Consider the following 22,702-nt stretch of genomic DNA (forward strand, 5'->3'; position numbering starts at 1 on the left):
GCAAGTTTGGAAAACTCAGCAGTGGCCAGAGAATTGGAGAAGACCAGTTTACATCCCAATCCCAAAGAAGGGCAGTGCCAACTACCGCACAATTGCACTCATTTCACACGCTAGCAAGGTTATGCTTAAAATTCTACAAGGTAGACTCAAGCAGTATGTGTACCGAGAACTCCCAGAAGTGCAAGCTGGATTTCGAAGAGGCAGAGGAACCAGAGACCAAATTGCAAACATGCGCTGGATTATGGAGAAAGCTAGAGAGTTCCAGAAAGACATCTACTTCTGCTTCATTGACTATGCAAAAGCCTTTGACGATGTCGACCACAGCAAACTATGGCAAGTTCTTAAAGAAATGGGAGTGCCTGATCACCTCATCTGTCTCCTGAGAAAGCCCATTGCTGCCCATCCCCTCTGCCCTCTGGGCTAACCAGGGAAGCACTAGGGGGTCCAATGACAGATTGCTGAGGGCCTACTCAAATCTGGTACTCAAATCTGGTAGGGTGGTCACTCACACATCACCCAAAAAGTGAAAATGCAGCACCAAAAAGAAGATAAGGGAGGTTGGCATAACATTTGCACATGCTGGTGCAAAGAATGCTCCAACTATTGCACAATTGCACTCATTTCACACGCCAGCAAGGTTATGCTTAAAATTCTACAAGGTAGACTCAAGCAGTATGTGTACCGAGAACTCCCAGAAGTGCAAGCTGGATTTCGAAGGGGCAGAGGAACCAGAGACCAAATTGCAAACATGCGCTGGATTATGGCGAAAGCTAGAGAGTTCCAGAAAGACATCTACTTCTGCTTCATTGACTATGCAAAAGCCTTTGACTGTGTCGACCACAGCAAACTATGGCACTTCCAGATCACCTCATCTGTCTCCTGAGAAATCTCTATGTGGGACAAGAAGCTACAGTTAGAACTGGATATGGAACAACTGATTGGTTCAAAATTGGGAAAGGAGTACGACAAGGCTGTATATTGTCTCCCTGCTTATTTAACTTATATGCAGAATTCATTATGCGAAAGGCTGGGCTAGATGAATCCCTAGCCGGAATTAAGATTGCCGGAAGAAATATCAACAACTTCAGATATGCAGATGACACAACATTGATGGCAGAAAGTGAGGAGGAATTAAAGAACCTTTTAATGAGGGTGAAAGAGGAGAGCACAAAATATGGTTTGAAGCTCAACATAAAAAAAAAAACAAAGATCATGGCCACTGGGCCCATCACCTCCTGGCAAATAGAAGGGGAAGAAATGGAGGCAGTGAGAGATTTTACTTTCTTGGGCTCCATGATCACTGCAGATGGTGACAGCAGCCATGAAATTAAAAGACGCCTGCTTCTTGGGAGAAAAGCAATGACAAACCTAGACAGCATCTTAAAAAGCAGAGACATCACCTTGCCAACAAAGGTCCGTATAGTAAAAGCTATGGTTTTCCTAGTAGTGATGTATGGAAGTGAGAGCTGGACCATAAAGAAGGCTGATCGCTGAAGAATTGATGCTTTTGAATTATGGTGCTGGAGGATACTCTTGAGAGTCCCATGGACTGCAAGAAGATCAAACCTCTCCATTCTTAAGGAAATCACCCCTGAGTGTTCACTGGAAGGACAGATTGTGAAGCTGAGACTCCAATACTTTGGCCATCTCATGAGAAGAGAAGACTCCCTGGAAAATACCCTGATGTTGGGAAGGATGGAGGGCACAAAGAGAAGGGGATGACAGAGGACGAGATGGTGGGACAGTGTTCTTGAAGCTACCAGCATGAGTTTGACTAAACTGCGGGAGGCAGTGGAAGACAGAAGTGCCTGGTGTGCTCTGGTCCATGGGGTCACGAAGAGTCAGACACAACTAAACGACTAAACAACAACAACAACGTGATCATTCTGTGATCTGAAAGGAAAGATGAAAAGATATGATCTCAAGGTCACACACTCCATCTTGTGTGCATTTTCAGACTGAATCTTGCAGTCAGCATAAGGAGTGAATATTTTGATGTTTAAGGTTACCACAAAAAAGCTGCCAGATAACTGACTAATTATAAAAGGTCACAGATGAATATCAATTGGATGTTAAATTTAAGAAAAAATTGCCATAGTTTATTAATTTTGGGGAAAACAGTTTAGTGAGAATCTTTGGCCATATTACTTGTTTTCTCTGCAGTAAACTTTGCTGCCAAAGCCAATAAGCTCTCTTGTTGCTCTGATCATGGGGTGTCCCCCATTAAATCCATACACTAATAGATTTGTTGTGCTTTAGAAATAAATGCCGTAGTAATAGTTGGCAAAAATAAAACTCTCCAGTCCTCCTCTCTGGTTGTCTTTGGTTACCTTACTTTCGTAAGAAATAACAAAGTGGTTATCTATCTATCTATATCTATATCTATCTATCTATCATCTATCTATCTATCATCTATCTATCTATCTCCCTATCTCTCTACAAAATAGCTACAAAAATTAAAATCAGAGACCAACAACTAACACAAAAATTGTCCAGTAGCACCTAAGAGACAAACTAAGTTTGTTCTTGGTATGAGCTTTTGTGTGCATGCACACTTCTTCAGATACACTGAAACAGAAGTCACCAGACCTTTATATATATATATATATATATATATATATATATATATATATATATATAGTGAGAGGGTGGGGAGGGGTATTACTCAGAAAGGTGGTGGGAATGGGTGATTGGCTGATGGGTGTTGATGACTGCAATTGGTCTTACAGGAAAAAGCAAGGAATGAGATGGCCATTAACCATTTGCTGTTGAGTTATTAATTGTTTTCCTTTTATTTCATCTCAGGACCTTTTGGACCTAAAAATCTGCGATGTAATTTTTACTGAAGATGCCAAGATGGACTTTGAGTATATGAAGAATTCTGAGTCCTCAGTTTGGTACGTTAAAATTAAATCATCTATAAAAAGGCTGCATTTCTGTAGGAATTAACTTCTTTTCCTGCTAGACACACATTTACTCAGCTTAGATTTCAAACTATGCTCACAGAATAATATATCAGGAAGTTTTTAATGTTTGTTTTTTCGTTGTGCTTTTATTAGGTTGGAAGCCACCAAGAGTGGCTGGGGCAACCCAGTCAGACGGGTGGCATTGAAATAATATTTTTTTTATTATTACTATTGTTATTATTATTACTATTATTTCACCAGTAAATTTTTTAATAGGTCTGACTGGTAAAAAATTTAAATAGGTCAACAAATGATTGTCTGTGTATACAAATTGTCTTCAGTTTGGCCTAATGTGCACTACATTCTGTAATTAATACAATTCACCAAGGGATAGATTTCTTTGTTCGTTTCAGAGTTTTCTAGAAGTCTAGTCAGAAGATTTTAAATTTAAATGGTTGCTGGCCAATTTGGACAAGTTTGTTATCTGAAGAGTAACTTGATATGAACATGGTATATGAACATGTTTATATGAATACGTTTGGGTCATATTCCAAAATTGTTTGTACATAATCAGAAATGTTTTCTTCAACAATGCTGCACATGATTTTTATATACCGTATTTTTCGCTCGATAACACGCACCTGACCATAACACGCACATAGTTTTTAGAGGAGGAAAACAAGAAAAAAAAATCTGAATGAAACAGTGGATGTATCATTTTTGTGCTTCATGCTGTGGCCACAGACATGTGATTTGACGGTGAGTTTGGGGTAGCCCAATGCAAAAATCCTGAGAATCCATGTCGATCTGTGCTTTGTAACCACGTTTTTGCACCATTGCAGCCCCAGGCAACAGTGGGTGCGTGATTTTTTTTGGTGCAGGCTGTAGCCATGGACATGCTATGTGATCTGATGGTGAATCTGGGGTGACCCAATGCAAAGATCCTGAGGATCCATGTGGATCCGTGCTTTGTAACCACGTTTTAAGTGGGGAGGGAAGGAAAAACATAGAAGGGACAAGGAGCATGAGAGGGGTGTGCGGAGAAGCAGCTGGCTAAGAATGCAGGAGAGGGGTTTAAAGGGGTGGAAGGAAGGCAAAAGTCCCCACCCCCACCCAAGCTAGCCCTCCCTCTCTCTCCCTCTTTCTCCCTCTCCTGCATGTTTTCCGCTGCCTGCGAGTTCCTAGACGCAGCAGCAGCAGCACCGGAGCACGGAGAGGAATTAGAGGGAAGGACGTTCTGCTTTCCCCTCTGCTTGCCTGGAGGGGAGGGGATTTGCCTGCTCTTTGTTCCGTTTGAGCAAACACAGTAATGAAACAGAAGTGGGTGGGCAGTAAGACCCTGAGGCAGAATGCAGGAAAGCAGCAGCCTCCTCTCCTCCATGACGGTGCGATATGATTTTTGCCTGATTTTTGCCCTGTATTTGGGACAGTCAGCTCCAGGGACCACACATTCGATCAATAACACGCACAGACATTTCCCCTTACTTTTTAGGAGAAAAAATATGCGTGTTATAGAGGGGAAAAATACGGTATGCTGTTGATTTTACAAGACAGATCCCTGTATCCTGGAACATGATATTGTAAATGCATGACATGACTGATGTTTTCAAAGAAAACAAAAATGGTTTTGAAAAGTAACAGTAAATATGAGAAATGGTGCCATAAGACTTTTTAAAAATAACATTTACAAACGAGCCAATATAAATGATGACAAAATTCAATCATTTACCAAGAGCACGCAGGCTTCGGATTTACTAATAAATATCAGAATCTTCTGGCAGTTCCTTGTGCCCTCCTAAAAATTTTAAGATGCTTGGTAAACATCAAATTTGGGTGGCTTTCTGCCCTATCATTTTCTGATGAATGACTTTTTAAAACGAATGTCTGAAATGTAGCAGATATGTGAAAAACCTATCCACTACTTGGAATATACCAATGAATCTTGACAATCTGGTTTAGAAAAAAAGGAAAAAAGGTCGTGGTATCTTTAACACTTAACAAAGTTTAATGCAGAGAAGCTTTCATACCCCAAAACCCATTTAGCCAGATGCACCAAGTGTACACCTCAGTGCATAAATTTGTGTATATGTGTGCACATGAGCGCGCACACACCCTTTTATTTTTTATGCTCAGACTACCCTTACATGGACTTTTGTGATTCTTTCCTCAGGATGCGTCTAGGAAGGATACATTAATGCAGTGGCGAAGCTGCATGCTCCAGCACTGGGGGTGGAGAGCAGGAGGGGGTGTGGCTGGCGCACATCCCAGGGGCGTGACATGTCACCCACGGTGGCATGGCGTGTGTCCTGGGGCCGTGGCATGCCAGCTGTGGGGGTGTGGCGTCCATCCTGGGGGTGTGGTGTGCTGCCTGCGGGGGCGTGGTGGGGGGTGGGGGGTGTCAGGGGGTGGCCGCGATGGTACCCCCCTCCCCAATGGTGCCGGGGCGGTGCGCTCCCCCTGCCCCCCCTTTCCTCCGCCAGTGCATTGATGAGGGTTTCTTTTAACCCCTTTCCTTCCTGCTGTTTTCCACCCAAAAAAATCAGTCCAGAGAAAATGGACAAATCAGATTTTAGTGACAAGAAATTCCTGGCCATGCAGTTTCTAGTTTCTGGGTAGTTCAGTACGTGCCAAAGCATGTTGGAATATCTGCAAAGGAACACAGTAGGCAGGCAGAGCTGACTGTGGAAAGCACATGCCCCCTTCCCCTTCAATACAGGTGTTTAGTCGGAAAGCCAAGAATAGATTGTACATACCGTAGATCCTAATGCGCCTATAATGAATGATGGAAGAAAAAAGGGGGTGAGCACTGACCCACACGCTAGTCATTTTCTCACCGTAACATGAGTAAATGGCATTCCATTTTGTTCTTTAGGAACTGGACTATAAGTTTGCCTCTTGTTCATTCAGTTCCCTGGTGTATTCATGCTGTCTTTTAATCATGGCTGCTTGTTCATAGATGTAGCTAACAAGGAGGCCAAACTTATGTAACTAGAGTTGTACCAGTACTTCCACAGACAGCTAACACAAACTAGCTAATAGTGTTCTTGAGCCTCAACAGCGGAAACCGATGACTGATTGATGTTCCTATTTGTTCTAATAGCCATCACATTCTGCGTGGCTTAAAGGCTACAAGTCCTATAATACTGAAACAAAACAAAGTTGTGTAACACTGAAACTTCAAGTGGAAACCAACTGTGTGGTGCTATATCCTTTCATACCCTTCCCCACAAAAAATAATATGGATTTATATTGATCAAATCTTGTACTTTGTTGTTCCAATAAAGAACAAACAGAATCCATTTTTCAGAAACGTATTATTTTGCTGCCTACCTCTTCTTACCCTGGTAATAGTTACCAATTTCATCAAAGAAGCCATATCCCAACTGCTGATCAGTAGAAAGTGAAAGAGCATTTTCTCAGTTTTGGTATATTGCCATTTTAGCTTCAGCCTGTACATGAACTATCAGTTCAAAATCATCATTTAATACTGTACCCTTAAGATGGCAAATCTACGTTGCAACAGGATCTCTAGGGAGATCTTGACCCATAATATTTTATTTCTGTCAGTGCAGTTTCTCAAAATGTCTTAATCTATAGACAAGCCCATATAATATGAAATGTATTTGTTCCAGGTGCCTTGCATCTCCAGCACTGACCACTAAACCTTGGACAGATCTTGTTTAATCTGGCTGGTATCAAATACCACTTATCTAATATTGTAGAAATGTTTCTTTGAGATTCCCAAACCATGTCCATTTATCCAGTGATACATATCAAATTCCTATTTCACTTAATAGTTTCCAGATGGTCCTAAATTTGCTATTATTTTATAAATCAGGCGTTATGCGCTATGCAGTTGGTTAGCAGTTGAAATTAGTATTTCAAAACTTGTGTGATTCCTTAATGAAACATGAAGCCTTAGTAATCTATTTGTAATATGCCCATTTGGAAATATTGAAGAAAGAGTAGCTGCTCTTGACCCAGGATCCCATTGCACCTGATAAAATATCTTTACCAATCCTTCCTTTATTATTATCCTAATTTCAGCATTCCATGTCTCTCCTTAAAGCTTCATGTCACCCAATAAGACTTTCTTATCACATTCAGCATTGTAGTAAATTGTAGTAAGTGGTGATAAACCCAGGCTTTTGCCAGTAGCAGAAAAAAAATCTGCTGATAGATCATTTTGCTCTGTATCTGGTAAAAAGAGTTTTAGGTGCCCAGGCATGGCCGTGTTGTAATATTGTTTGATATTCAGGAATGCCAACCACCTATTTTTAATTGCTGATGAAGTATGTTAGATATAATTCTGGATTAATCAATTAATCATTCAGTCTAAGGAGACTTTTAAAAATAGAAACGAAATACTATGCTTATTTTAATAACTGAGTTTCTTCCTTTCTGAGAAAGTGTTGAATTTTCCAGGCTGGACAGATCCTCTTTTACCCTTTGTCTCCTTTCATCAGGTTAGAGTCATTAAACTCCTGAGTTATCCAAATCCCAACGTATCTAGCTGAGATTTTCTTCCATGGAATTAGATGTCTTTGGCAATGTCATACTTAAGATTCTTCTGCATATGATACCCCAACCATTCTGATGTTTGGAAATGAATTTTGTACCCAGAGATCTGGCCAAATTCATCTGAGAGTTCCACGACCTTTGCAAATGATCCCTCTGGCAATATTATAAGTTACACAATCTGCATATAAATAGATTTTAAAGTGATTTACATCCTACCCTCAACACACACACACACACACACACACACACACACACATTAGTTCTTAATGGCTGTAATGAAATCTCCAGTAATAATGGCAATGACAGGCATTCCTACTAAGAGCCTAGAGTCATAGCTTCAAAGATTCATATTTTACTCATAAAGATTGTCGGATTGGTGTAAATCATGTTAATAGGCAAGAGAATGACTTAGGGTTATTGAAAGCACCTGAGAGAGCTGGAGCAATTAGAAGTGCACAGCCCCACTACCTTGAATGAGTTCAGAAATAGGCTGAGCTGTTTCCCTCCAAGATGTGGTTATTTCTAACTCAGTTCAAATTTGGCCTGCCCCCTAATCTGCAATGCCTACTTTTTTCTTCACACCCAAATGTCCACAGAGCAGTGGCGTAGCGTGGGGGGTGCAGGGGGGGCCAGCCGCACCGGGCGCAACATTTGGGGGGGGCGCTCGCACTCGCAGCTCTCTACCCCTACCTGGCTCACTCACTCTCTCTCACTGCAGTGCTGGCTGTGCGAATCCGATCCAAGCTGCCGGGTCGCCGCCCACTGTGGAGGGGGGGGGAGGGTGCCAGGCGTGCGGTGCGGTGCGGAGCAGAGAGAGAGCGAGGGAGGGACTATCTGGGGGAGGGACAGTGCAGCAGCCGCCCAGCGCAGCGCTGAGCGCGGGAGAGAACCACACCCAACCAGCCCAGGCAGCAGCAAGAAGAAGCTGTCAGCGGCAGCAGGTTAGGGGTTAGGGGCGCAAATTACTTGCCTTGCTCCGGGTTAGGGGGCGCAAATTACTTGCCTTGCCCCGGGTTAGTGGGCACAAATTACTTGCCTTGCCCCGGGTTAGGGGGCGCAAATTACTTGCCTTGCCCTGGGTTAGGGGGCACAAATTACTTGCCTTGCCCCGGGTTAGGGGGCGCAAATTACTTGCCTTGCCCCGGGTGCTGACAACCCACGCTACGCCGCTGCCACAGAGGGAGCAGCAGCTCCCCCCTGTCCCCACTTCCCCACCTGTCCTGGCATGCCACAATGCAGAGCTCTTTGCCACAACAAACTTCCCATTATTCTCTGAAGGGTTTGGATGATGTTGCCACATGTATACCCCATCTTTTCCTCTAAGGAGCTTTAAGGTGTCAAACATGGCTTTCTCTTCCCTGCTTTATTCGTGCAGCAGCCCTGAAAGGCTGAGAGTCAGTGGCTAGTCCAAGGTCGGCCCATGAATTTCATGGCTGGCTGTAAGTGTCCACTCCTAATCTGGCTCTTGATCACCTAGTCCGAGAATGCCCAAGTGGTCAATTGGGATCAACTGGTCGATCCCCGAGACGTTTTGGTAGATCGCGGTTGATCGCTGGCTCCTTTTCCTTTGCAAATGAGCTTCTGGCCCCACCCCTTGCCCGGTCCCCCATTTGCGCATGAACGCTAGGACAGAAGACGGAGTTTTTGTTGTGATGCTGACTGTTTCCTTAAGCAATCTTTCTGTGAGCGAGGTTTCCCCTGTAATAAAGTTTTTGTATTCCATCCCTAAAAAAAGCTCAACAACTGCCAGTTTTTCATTCTGTGAGTAGATCACAGTCTCTTGGGAGTTGACCTAGTCCATTGGTATTCCTGGGGGTAATGTGGGGTTATTATTATTATTATTATTATTATTATTATTATTAATACAGGTACCTTCTGAGAAGATTCCTAACAAAGCAGCTGCACCAAAAGGAATTATTGTGAAAATAAGAAACATTTAGGAGGGGGTGCCAAATTTTGTCCTTACTCAGGCTGCCATATTACCAAAGTCTGCTCCTGCTGGGAGGTCCAAGTTTCAAATCTGGCCTTGGCTGCAAACTGAGTAGGTAGCTAAGCCAGCTGCTATCTTCTCCATTATACCCCCCCCACTCCACCCCCCAATATGTACTAACCTACATACCTTGCAGGGGGACGCAGGTGGCGCTGTGGGTTAAAGCCTCAGCGCCTAGGACTTGCCGATCGAAAGGTCGGCGGTTCGAATCCCTGCGGCGGGGTGCGCTCCCGCTGCTCGGTCCCAGCGCCTGCCAACCTAGCAGTTCGAAAGCACCTCCGGGTGCAAGTAGATAAATAGGGACCGCTTACCAGCGGGAAGGTAAACGGCGTTTCCGTGTGCGGCTCTGGCTCGCCAGAGCAGCGATGTCACGCTGGCCACGTGACCCGGAAGTGTCTCCGGACAGCGCTGGCCCCTGGCCTCTTAAGTGAGATGGGCGCACAACCCCAGAGTCTGTCAAGACTGGCCCGTACGGGCAGGGGTACCTTTACCTTTACCTTTACCTTTTACATACCTTGCAAAACATTTGTGGGAATTACTGAAGTAACAGCCATTTACTTGAAATGCATTATATAAATATTTAGTTTTATTATAATAATAAATTCAATATTGTTAATGCATAGGCTGCTGTACAGCAGGAGCAAAAAACAAAAGGTCCACTAAGGTTATAATCCAAAGTTTCAATATGTGCTGGGTTCAGGGAGATAGAAAGGATGTTTGGGGTTTAATTTTTGTTATTAAGGGAGGAACAAGAGAACAATGGCAGCTTCCCCCACCCCCTTCATTTTCAGAGTACTAAATGTCCAATTTTATGTATTGGTGTATCCATTTAATTTCATTATATGTCATGGTAAGGGATGGAAATAGTTTGAATCTCAAGGAGCCAGTCCAACGTCTTTTGGAGCCTGTGAGGAGCAAAATGTTTGGACTTGCTCTGGTGTGAAGAAAGAGAAAGGGACAGAGAGGGAGGTGGAAGTTCTGCAAAAATTAAAAACCTGGAAAAGAAAATGCAGGAAAGAGAAGGCTGGAAAGTAGTAAGATAAGAGAATGGAATGGAAAAGGAAGAAGCTCAAATGAAACAGAGAAATGGGGAGAAGGTTGTAGCTCAGTTTTAAAGCATCTGCTCTACAGGCAGAAAGTTCCCAGAAAGTTGAATCCCCAGAATCTTCAGGTACAGCTTGGGAAACTCCTGTCTGAAACCCCGAAGAGCTGTTGCCAGTCAGGGTAAACAACACTGAATTAGCAGGACCCAGTGGTCTGACTCTGCATAAGGAAGCTTCCTATATAGTGTTAACATAGCCCAGTTGCCCACGTCTGGGCAGCCTTATTTGCATAGTATGCAAATCAAGATGATATCTTTGCTGCATTGCCCAGTTGATGTGTGCCTTCTTCCTGGCAGCTAGCACCACCGATTGGCCAGGAATCAAAGGAAACACATTTTTACCTGACCACTTGTAGCCTGAAATGCCTAGATTGGTTCCCAACACTATGAGATAACTGGAACCATGAAGTTGTCTGCACCAACAATTGGGAATTATCTGAACACACTACTGCAGACCACAGTGTAGATAGAATATATTAGGTCAGACCATAGCCGCCTCTAACTGGGATCATTACCAACAGCATGATGATAATGATAATAACAAATATTTGTTATATTTATACCTTGCCAATCTGGTTGGGTTTCCCCAGCCACTCTAGGTGGCTCACAGCATATATCAAGTTACAGATAGGTAGCCGTGTTGGTCTGCCATAGTCAAAACAAAATAAAAAAATTCCTTCCAGTAGCACCTTAAAGACCAACTAAGTTAGTTCTTGGTATGAGCTTTCATGTAGTGTGCATGCACATGAAAGCTCATACCAAGAACTAACTTAGTTGGTCTTTAAGGTGCTACTGGAAGGAATTTTTTTTTTATTTTGTTTTGAGCATATATCAAAACACACTAAAACATCAAACATTAAAAACTTCCCAATACAGGGCTGCCTTCAGATGTCGTCTAAAAGTCAGATAGTTATTTATTTCCTTGACATCTGATGGGAGGGCATTCCACAGGGCGGGTGCCACTACCGAGAAGGCCCTCTGCCTGGTTCCCTGTAACCTCACTTCTCGCAGTGAGGGAACTGCCCGAAGATCCTCGGAGCTCAACCTCAGTGTCCAGGCTGAATGATGGGGGTGGAGATGCTCCTTTAGGTATACTGGGCCGTGGATATACTTTGTTCCACCTTGCTGTTCCTGAATGTGCTCTTTAAAGATTCCCTATCAAATTTATACATAGCAGCCGAGCATGTTCAGTAGCATTTAAGTGTGCAAACCTTACATGTGTGAAAGTTGCTGCAGAATTGTGCCTTGGGGTCTCATCATGCATTACAGTTTGAAGAAAGCATTAAAAGCATATTTTTTTTTTAGTTAAATGAATGCACACATGCAAATCACTGATGCCACTTAACTCTGAAATATCATTTTGTTAAGCAGGTAATTCTCAAACGGATTGATGAAAACAAAACGATGACAAGTTGTGGTCTACAATCCTTAAATACGCTGATGGTTGTTTTCTCCTTGCTTTTGCCAGCAGGTAAGCCTTGTATTTTATTTGGCTTGGGTTTCTATTTAAATTCTAGAAGAATGCTTCCATTTAGTTTTCTGCAGCAGAAACAGCTTAAAGAAGCAGTCCAAGAGTTTTGCAGAGATAAGGATATCTGCTAAATATTGGGTAGTGTTCAGTGGTATTCAACTCAGAGTAGACCCACTGAAGTTAATGAATACGACTTACTTACATTCATTAATTTCAGTGGTTTATTAAGCAGGATTCAGAAGAACTAAAATTCAGTAGGATTTTGTTAAATATAGCCTGCAATTTTCGTACACCAGTCAAGCTATACTATAGTCAGACTTATTTCACTTGGTCATGAATGCGAATGGAAAAGTGTCATTAAGTTTAGTCTCATCCAGATAAGCACCAGATGTGCTGGGGAATCTAATTTGTGTCCAGATGTGTATTGGCACAGAATATACCCGCAGATCTTCCTTCCTCAATCTAAAATGGAGTTTTGTTTTGTATGCATTTTATGTTTAGTATTTTGACACTGCCCAAAACTGAGCAGTCAAGTGGCCTGTGAAACTATGCAATTCTACCAATGAACTATTTATAGCATTTCCAACATTGAAACCTGGGTAAGTTAGCCAGTTAATTTCATCAGCTGCCTATCTCTTCTCCCTTAAGTTCTTCCCTTTGCCATTTGACATCATAGTTCTATATAACCTGATGGCACTTAAAGGAAATATGGTCTCTATCCTGTTGGCTGTGGAGTCATTTGCAGAGTACGGTCCTTGAGTGGGCATGGGAAGAATAAAGATGACAGGTAGAACTTCTTTTCCAACCCCATCACTCCATGAGAAGTTGTAGCAGTGGTTCTGAGGAAATCTGGAGCAGATTGAGATTGACAGGGGTCAAACCCAGGTCTGCTAATATTCCTTTCTGGAAGACTTTAAAAAATACATATTTATAATGAGGACTTCTGATGTTAAATCCAACTTCTTAGAATATCTGAGCTGCAAATTAACCAAGTAACTAATTAATTTGGACCCAACTGACAACAGGCACCAACTGCACAAGCATGTAACCCTACCCTCTCCTGTATCAGTAGCACAACAAGCAAAGCCATCTCTGGAGCTCAGAAACTGCTGCACACTTCTAATGCCCCATCTTCCAAGGCTGCTGAGACTGTTCAGAGCAGTTACAGCCGTTCTCAGTGAAATAGTAGGACAACATAGGCCTCCAGCTCCTCATCTGGGGTGGTGACTACTCCACCATCTACAGCAAAAATGCTGACCATTGTGTACTCGTGTTCTCTCCCATCCGCTTAATATTAATCCAGATATCTGTAGAATCACAGCAGTAGAAAATGATTGTTCTTTTGATAGAGATATAAAAGACTGGAATTACTTTTCCAAAAATGTTCTACTTCTTTCTTTTCAGAAGAAGACTAACTGCCAAATGAAATCTGCCTGAGCTAAGGGGGGGCGGGGGAATGCCATTGGATGTTCATATTTTTTTATTTTGCAAATCTTATCGGAGATCTGGAAAATAGTGATACTTTGCATCTGTCCTTTTTCTAATAGTTTGGAAACTGTTTTATAGGAATCTAATGATGCCATCTGTTATATGAGCACAGCAAATATTTGGCCCTGGTTAGCCATTAGTCTTTACTTTTGCAATGAAATCTGCATTCTCCTCCCCTCCTGTTCTCTTCGTAGCAAAGTAAAATTGTACGTTGGGTTGCCCAAGGTTTTTACCAATTTAGGATGCAGTCCTAACACCTGGCCAGCACCAGCAGGACTTGATGGAGTGGTATAGCCAGTGCAGCATCTACAACCCAAGTGTCACACCAACTAGGGCAAAAACTGGGGCAGTAGGGAGAGGAGAAATGCCCCATCACTGCATCAACTCCCAGGCTGGTACAGTGGGGAGACCCAGATTGGACCTGTTGCTGTTAGATAATGGCAGCAGGGTCATTCCCATCTCTCTTCCTCCCTTCAGATGCTTTGTTTGAAAGTGAGAGCTTCCAAGGCATGCTCTGGTTCATGGAGTCATGGAGAGTCGGACATGACTAAGACGGCTAAACAACAACTGCAAGGGGGGGTGCACTTTCACCCACAGTCAGGGCAGGCACATTGGGGCACTTCTCACTGTCAGAGCTCCCCTGTTGATGGCAGACCTTCCCTGCCGGTAGAAGCTCCTGTAGCCAGGCATGGTTGGAAAGAAAGGCAGGTTCCCTCCATCCAGATCCCCTCCAGCATGTCAGGTTGGAGGCTGAATTGCTTTGTGTGTTTTTAAAGCACTGCTAGCAGTATCCTGTTCATATTTCATATATCTTTTCTCTTGTTGCATGCAGTAGTCTTATTTCCTGTTTCTTTCTTTCTTTGTTTTATTTTTAATTGTTACCACATGTAAAGCTATTTAGAGCTTCCTTTGAGCTATATTTCAAACTAGAGTACAAGAAGTGCTGGAGTTTAATAGCAAAATATGTATAGAATCAGCCTCTCTGAAAAGTTCATTCCTGTTTCCATGGCTGGGCAAAGAGGTGCAGAGCCTGGTCCTTCCCAAATTTCCATTTTCTGAATATGTTGCAGAGAAGCCCTCCCATCCAAGTGTGAGTGTTCCATTCTCAACTGATTGCGTGGTGTGCATCTTTTGCCAGGACCATTTGACTTTTGTACCCAAGGTCAAAAACTACATTGTGAATCAGCAGTTAATTTCCATCTATAAATAGTTAGGTCTTGTGAGGTCAAAACATGTGCATTCTGTCTTTGATGTATACCTGAAATGAGGTGGCCAGGTGAAAAAAAGGACAGGTCCCCAGGACCTTCAATAGTGGAGTTTTATCTTGCACAAGTAACCTGCTTCACCCTAAAAAATCGGCCTTTTTGTTAAATGGAAAGTGGTGGAGAAATACACTGGAAGGTGTGGGGTGACAATTGTTTGACACAACATCATACAACTTCCCCACAAACATGGTGCAAAGAAACCAGGATAAATGTTCCACAAACAGGTCATCTGGAAGCAACCTTGGTATGCTTTGATTTTTAAAAGCAATTTCTAACTGCAGGGACTAATCCTGGGGTTCCAAGTAAATTAAGAATTGTTTTGATTTCTGGAATATCACTGACGTACATTTTGCTTTTTTCGTAAGACCATTAGCTGTAAACAATGTGGGCTATCCAACTAAACCATAAAGTAAACGTATGTGTCAGAGCTGCCCCTAGGTCCCAGCTCACAGAGGACCAACGCCCGATCGTCGTTATGTACAAAAGTCTTTATTGAAGTTCAACTTCCATTCCAAAGCCGCAGCGCGCAGCTCTACGTCTTAAACCCTAGACCGGCGAAGTCCCGTCTAAATCTCCTCCCCTCTGACACCAGTTTAAGATCCTAGCCCTGCTCCACCTTTTCCGTTGTTCTCTCCTCCTCTGGGTCCTCCTGCCCGCTGGGGCATTCCCCTTTCTGGACTCTTCCGACGCTGAGTCGCCTGACTCCTCCCCCTGTCTCCAGCGGGCTTTAGGACCCGGTTCCCAATCCTCATTCTCTGCTGTCCCGCGCTCCTGTACATTTGAACTTGCCTCTCGCGCCAACCCAGTGACCTTCCTCCTGACCGTCACACTGCTTCTGTCACTGCTTCCCTCTTCCGGGATACTGCCCGGATCTGACCTCCCCTCCGTTGTCTGGCTCTCCGATGGAGGCGTGGCCAGCCCTGACTTATCTTCACTCCCTGGTGTGGAATCCTCTGGCCTCGATACCTGGGACTCTTCCCCCCCACTATGCTCTGGTGGAGAAGCTGGTCCTGATTTCCAACTGCTACTCTGGGAGTCCCTGCTGGCCCCTTGCTCCTGGAGTGTCCCCCTTGGGAATCCCCTTGCCCTGGCCACTGGCGCCCCCTTCTGTGAATCTTCCGATTCGCTGGAGAGGCTCATGGAATCTCTCGGGCCACTGTCATCTTCTCCTACGCTGCCCTCAGATTCTTCCCCTTCGCTCTCCATCTCCCCTCTTCCCTGTGCTTCTGCTCCTGAGCCCCTGACAGTATGGAAATCAATAGACTGGAGTTATTTAAGGGTATGATTCCACCAGAGTTAACCACTTTGTCCCATGGATTTCAAAGGGAAAATAAAGTACAGGGCTATATCTCTCACATGAAAAATCAATAGCATTTCAAAGAGTTTAAACTTTGTTTGGATTCTATCCTAACTACGGAAGTTCAGCTTTCAACTTATTCGTTCCTTAACATTTAATTAACTTGTGACTTTGTAACAAGCATACATCAGGCATCTGCTGAATTGGTGAATAGTTTTTATATTGCAGAATCTATTGTTTTTCTTTTGCAATTTGAGTTAGAAAGAAAATTGCTATTTGCCTTACAGCTCTGTCCACACATTTTCGAGTCTGTGAGCCATATACAGACTACAAAGGCCGCTCCCATTTTGGATTCCACTGTCCACGTCTTTCTGACAACAAATCGTACATCTTTTGCTGTCACCATAACAACACCGTGTTTAAATACTGCTGTAATGAGACGGAGTTTCAGACTGTTATGCAGATGAACCTAACAGGGAATGCAGATGGATATATGCACAAGTAAGTAAATAAGCTGGGGTTCTTTCCCTCTTCCCCCTCTCCCCCAAATGTATCCTGGTGTAATCAAAATTGTACTGCATCTGCAGAAAACAGAAATGTGTTTCCATAACTCAAAAAAAGGTTGACAAAGATGAGAAGAACAATGGAGAGGGAAATGGCCTTTCTGCACAGCACAAATGTTTCACAGGACTAGTTGTTATTTTAAATTTGTGCATGATTTGCATATTAATTACCTGCAATCACTTGCACTTAAACAGCAAGGTGCATTTGATTGTGTGTCTGTGGAGTGTAATCTGCCCCCAGAATCCCTTTTTATATCTTAATTTTAACTCTGTGGCCTGTTTTATTGCCTCAATCCCATAACTCTCTTTATTTTTGAAAAATGCCTTTCTAAGAATACTTTTTGAAGAAGTATCAAGATCAAAAAGAAATATTAGACAAATTTTGAAAGCAAGTTTGCATTTGAGCCAGAACTCCCCAGGACTTAGTTAGCCCCAAATCTTCTTTTTAGTGCCAAGGGCAAGATGAAGTAGTAATAGTGGCCTGGACTGGAAATCACACTTTGCATACGAATGCTGGCTCACTCTGTCTCCCCTCTGCTTCTCCAGCACAGCAATGATGAGGAGCTTGGAAGTGTCTGCTTCTATTTTTAACTAGCCACAGATTGTCATTTCATCCAAACTGTTTTGCCCCCTCCCCTTTCTTCCTCTGGCACAGCTGCAAGGAAAAAGATTGGGAGAATCCACTTCCATTTTCAACTTGGCTTCTTTCAACAAGCCATAGTTAAATTAAAGCAGAATTTGTCCCAGTTCAGGCAAAATGATGATCTGTGTGGTTGGTTTAAAGTGGAAGTGAAGGCTGTGCCAGAGGAGGAAAAGGGAAGGAGGTGCTGAGACCGAAGTCTTGTTCACATTACACATGTTGTATTCAAACTCAGGTCCTGGTGCCACTGAGCACGTACAAATTGTTTTCCCCTTACCACTAAATAACTGGAAGCAGCCCAAATGCTCTCCATTTCACCTCACTTGAAAAGCAGGACCAGCATTAGAACTGGACCAGGAGCTGTCTGGCAAAACCAGTTGAAAAGTCCTCCTAACTGGCAAGTGATAGATGTCTGAAGGCTGTATGAATCAGCTGAAGGCTTCAATCTGCTTGACCTCTTGTGCTTGTGTGATCATGGTATTTCAAGTGCAGTGAGACACGGTGCTTACTTTGATGACAAGAGGTTCTCTGTTCAAATCACAGAAAAGCATGTGTCACTGGAGGAAACATGATGTGCCTTTTTTAAAAACAGAAAACGAGGCACAGCTCAGGTTTTCTTGGGTAGCAAGACTAGGAAAGGCCACTACTACTCAGAGTTGTTGGTGTTGCCAGTGTTTTTTAGTAGGAAAAGAGGTGGGCATTTTCACCATGAAGCTTTTGTTGACAATCGCCCTTTCAGCCTCAGCTGCATCTCCAGTTTACAATACCAGCAGTGGGCTACACTGCAGGGTTGTCTTTAAGCCATTTGTATTTAGCTCCCTAATTTGCAGCACGGATGTGATAACTGTACTATGTATTGCGTTAGGATGTCAATTTTTAATGCTTAAAAACTTGTTGCTTAAAAAAAAATACATTTTCCATGAAACAAGACCTGATTCAGAAACAACATGAACTCCTCCTTTTTCCGGGGAGGGGAGGTCAGTGTGGATACACTGTCTCCCAATCACAACTATGCTGAAATCCTGAATTCCTCTCTGTTGTTGTTTTCCTAATGGCAGCTGCCGCTTGGCCCCCCAGGAGAGGGGTGGGAGGGGGGAATGGCATCAAAAGGCCCATCTCTAGATGATGGAACCATCACTCTGCTTATAAAATATAATGTCTATATTGGTGAGAGCGTTCCTTGCCTGGCTGCCTAGAGAATGTGACTGTCACCAAGGGTGTGGTTATGCCCCTTTCCCTCCCCATTTTAAAAAACACTTTGCTTATATGGAACTTGAGTGCACTGCAAAGGGCAGTGCTGGTGAGATCTCAGTCACCCCCATCTTAATTTGAGAGGGAAAGAGGGGACCCTTTGTTTAATGGCTGAGGTTACCTTTGGACAGGAAGCAGGATCTAGATCTGGTGGGCAGGGCCACATCCTTATCTACACCACCCTCTAGATACCAAATTTGACAGGTGGGAAAGGTGGCCCATCTGTCAATGTTTCCTGCATGCAGTTCGAAATCTAAAACTGTGGACAAAGACATGGTGCTTTCCGTTAGCCCTGCCGACCAGCTTGTTGGCAGTGCTTGCATTTTTTCCCTCTCCACACCTGGAATCACATAGGACATCTAGTGTGGGGAAGGTGGGTGTGGCTTGGCCATAATTAAGTCCACCGGCCAGAGATTCCCCAACTCTTCTCAAAAAACCTTTACAGCGCCAATGGACAAGTTGCCCTTGGCAGAACAATGGATGTGGGATGGCTTCTCTGGAAAGTCTTGCTCTTTAAGCATTCAACCTCTGTCTTGTTGTCCATGTGACTGAGAGAATGTGAAGTGCTGAAGCAGAGGTAGCCAACATGTCATTCAAAACATCTGGAGGGAGCCAACTCCCATCTTCATGGGCAAATGGGAGTTGTAGCCCACAACATCTGCAGGGCATCGCATAGGCTGTCTCTCTGTGTTGTATATGCTAGGGCTGAGCTGAAATAAGGCTGTGTTTGTGTTAATTTTACATTGCATATTTGTATATTTTTGTTAGAAATAGTACTTTTATGCAGCGGGAGGGCAGGGACAATTTGGTTTCAAGGTATTGTCTTGTGGCTAAATCTGATTGGCTGCATGCTGCCATGACATCACCCAACTGGCTTCATGACTCCTCATTGTTTGTATCACACAGTCAGTGGACCCATCTTTTAATTCATTTTTAAATGCATTAAATCTGCAAGGAGGTGGGGTAGGAAAGCAGGAGCAAAATGGTGTGAAAATGCAAAGTTTTTGGAGAGAGTTTCGAAGAACATGTTATCAGCTGCACCAAAAAGTTTTGGCTCTGCAAATGCTGCTCAGTCTTAATCCAATAATACATTCTAACTTTTTTTTAATTATTGCAGACATGAAGTGCATTATCACTGCTAGCTTATTTTCCAACTGTAATTAACTTCATTCTAAGCTGAACTGAAGGAAGAGGTCCTTTTGCTGTTAGATCAAACTGTCTGTGCTTCATTAAGCATAATTTATACCTCAGGTGTTCCAGCTAAACATCCACAGTAATTGCTATGCCCTAGGCAACTAGGTGGAACGCAGGTGGCGCTGTGGGTTAAAGCCTCAGCGCCTAGGGCTTGCCGATCGAAAGGTCGGCGGTTCGAATCCCTGCGGCGGGGTGCGCTCCCGCTGCTCGGTCCCAGCGCCTGCCAACCTAGCAGTTCGAAAGCACCTCCGGGTGCAAGTAGATAAATAGGGACCGCTTACCAGCGGGAAGGTAAACGGCGTTTCCATGTGCGGCTCTGGCTCTGGCTCTGGCTCTGGCCAGAGCAGCGATGTCACGCTGGCCACGTGACCCGGAAGTGTCTCCGGACAGCGCTGGCCCCTGGCCTCTTAAGTGAGATGGGCGCACAATCCCAGAGTCTGGCAAGACTGGCCCGTACGGGCAGGGGTACCTTTACCTTTACCTTTAGGCAACTAGCCTTGTCCTTCTCGTCATGCAGGAGGAGAAGGTTTTAAAGCAGGCAGTGTAACAGCTAGTGGTAATTTTAGACCCTAGACTTAACAGTCCTGGAGTGGCTTTGGATGGAAAGACCCCATTTGTGTCTTCCACGGCAGTTCCACGCACTGCAACTGCTTCAGCATCCCTGACACGTTAGAGCTAAGAACAAAGAAAAACCTGTTTGCCAACCTTGGCTTTGTTTTTTAAGGAACAGTTGCTCTGAGCACGTGCAGTTTAAGAACTTACTTAAATCATAGTACCATCCTGACTACAGGAATAAAACAAGTTTTCTTCTGCCGTCCCGATGCTAAAGATATTTATTAGGGAATAAGCACCATTTTATTGTAAGAAAGGTTAAGGAAATGGTGGTATCACCTGATTCCCTCATACATTGCTGGAAACACTGCTGGAAAAAGAAGGGAGGCATGTGACTCTTAATCTCAGGGCTGTGGGCACGAGCCCCATGTTGGGTAAAAGATCCCTGAATTGCACGGGGGCTGGACTAGATGACCCTCAGGGTCCCTTCCAACTCTGCAATTCTACGATTCTATTAGTGGTACTTTCCAGAGAAGGCTTAATTAAGACACACTTCAGTGCCATATACCCCAAAAGGATTTATTTTAGTGTGTGAAAGGATAAGCATTTATTTCCATTGGAGGAACCAAGACTGCCTTTCTGAGTTGCTGTTCTGAATTTGCCTCCTGAGTAGAAAGCAGCCAGCCCAAGTAAGTTGTGCTGGTAACAGGGAGCAATTAACTGCTAGTATAAAGTCTCCTCCCCTTCATGGATCACTGCCTTGCCGTGGCGAAGGGGCTTGAAGAACTCAGAGAAGCTATGAACTATGCCGAGCAGGGCACCCAAGATGAACAGGTCATAGTGGAGAGTTTTGACCAAACGTGATCCACCTGGAGGAGGAACCGGCAAGCCACTCCAGTATCCCTGCCAAGAAAACTCCATGGACAAAGACAACAGGCATATAAAAGTTATGACGCTGGAAGATGAGCCCCTCAGGTCGGAAGGCGTCCAACATGCTACTGGGGAAGAGCGGAGGGCAAGTACAAGTAGATCCAGAGCTGATGAAGCGGCTGGGCCAAAGCCGAAAGGATGCTCAGTTGCGGATATGCCTGGAAGCGAAAGGAAAGTCCAATGCTGTAAAGAAAAATATTGCATAGGAACCTGGAATGTAAGAACCATGAACATGGGTAAGTTGGAGGTGGTCAAAAATGAGATGGCAAGAATAAATATTGACATCCTGGGCATCAGTGAACTAAAATGGACGGGAATGGGTGAATTCAGTTCGGATGACCATCATATCTACTACTGTGGGCAAGAAACCCGTAAAAGAAATGGAGTGGCCCTCATAGTCAACAAAAGAGTGGCAAAAGCTGTACTGGGATGCAATCTCAAAAATGATAGAATGATCTCGATACGAATCCAAGGCAGACCTTTTAACATCACAGTAATCCAAGTTTATGCACCAACTACTGGTGCTGAAGAAACTGAAATTGACCAATTCTATGAAGACTTACAACACCTTATAGAAGTGACACCAAAGAAGGATGTTCTTCTCATTATAGGGGATTGGAATGCTAAAGTAGGGAGTCAAGAGATAAAAGGAACAACTGGCAAGTTTGGCCTTGGAGATCAAAACGAAGCAGGGCAAAGGCTAATAGAGTTCTGTCAAGAGAACAAGCTGGTCATCACAAACACGCTTTTCCAACAACACAAGAGACGACTCTACACATGGACATCACCAGATGGGCAGCATCGAAATCAGATTGATTATATTCTCTGCAGCCAAAGATGGAGAAGCTCTATACAGTCAGCAAAAACAAGACCTGGAGCTGACTGTGGCTCAGATCATCAGCTTCTTATAGCAAAATTCAAGCTTAAACTGAAGAAAGTAGGAAAAACCACTGGGCCGGTAAGATACAATCTAAGTCAAATCCCTTATGAATACACAGTGGAAGTGAGGAACAGGTTTAAGGATTTAGATTTGGTGGACAGAGTGCCTGAAGAACTATGGATGGAGGCTCGTAACATTATACAGGAGGCAGCAACGAAAACCATCCCAATGAAAAGGAAATGCAAGAAAGCAAAGTGGCTGTCCAATGAGGCCTTACAAATAGCGGGGGAGAGAAGGCAAGCAAAATGCAAGGGAGATCGTGAAACATACAGGAAATTGAATGCAGATTTCCAAAGAATAGCAAGGAGAGACAAGAAGACCTTCTTAAACAAGCAATGCAAAGAAATAGAGGAAAGCAATAGAATGGGAAGAACCAGAGATCTGTTCAAGAAAATTGGAGATATGAAAGGAACATTTCGTACAAAGATTTCCATAATAAAGGACAAAAGTGGAAAGGACCTAACAGAAGCAGAAGACATCAAGAAGAGGTGGCAAGAATACACAGAGGAATTATACCAGAAAGAAACGGATGTCTCATATACCCCAGGTAGTGTGGTTGCTGACCTTGAGCCAGACATCCTGGAGAGTGAAG

General features: G+C 43.7%; 1 protein-coding gene across 8 annotated transcripts in view; it reads left to right on the top strand.

Moving 5' to 3' along the window:
* The window catches only part of SHISAL1 (shisa like 1), a 185,682-nt gene that overhangs the window by 124,165 nt on the left and 38,815 nt on the right, over positions 1 to 22,702 (top strand). For 6 of the 8 annotated variants that reach the window (XM_079975504.1, XM_079975501.1, XM_079975502.1 and 3 more), the window contains 3 exons: positions 2,806 to 2,897; positions 11,891 to 11,990; positions 16,328 to 16,541. In XM_079975504.1, coding sequence (XP_079831630.1) covers positions 11,924 to 11,990; positions 16,328 to 16,541 — 281 coding nt within the window. In that variant the 5' untranslated portion in view covers positions 2,806 to 2,897; positions 11,891 to 11,923. Of the gene's footprint in view, positions 1 to 2,805; positions 2,898 to 11,887; positions 11,991 to 16,327; positions 16,542 to 22,702 lie in introns of all 8 variants that reach the window. The other 2 variants (XM_079975506.1, XM_079975505.1) reach the window with 1 other exon arrangement.

Source organism: Podarcis cretensis (assembly GCF_951804945.1).
Source record: "Podarcis cretensis genome assembly, chromosome: 5".
Taxonomy (NCBI): domain Eukaryota; kingdom Metazoa; phylum Chordata; class Lepidosauria; order Squamata; family Lacertidae; genus Podarcis; species Podarcis cretensis.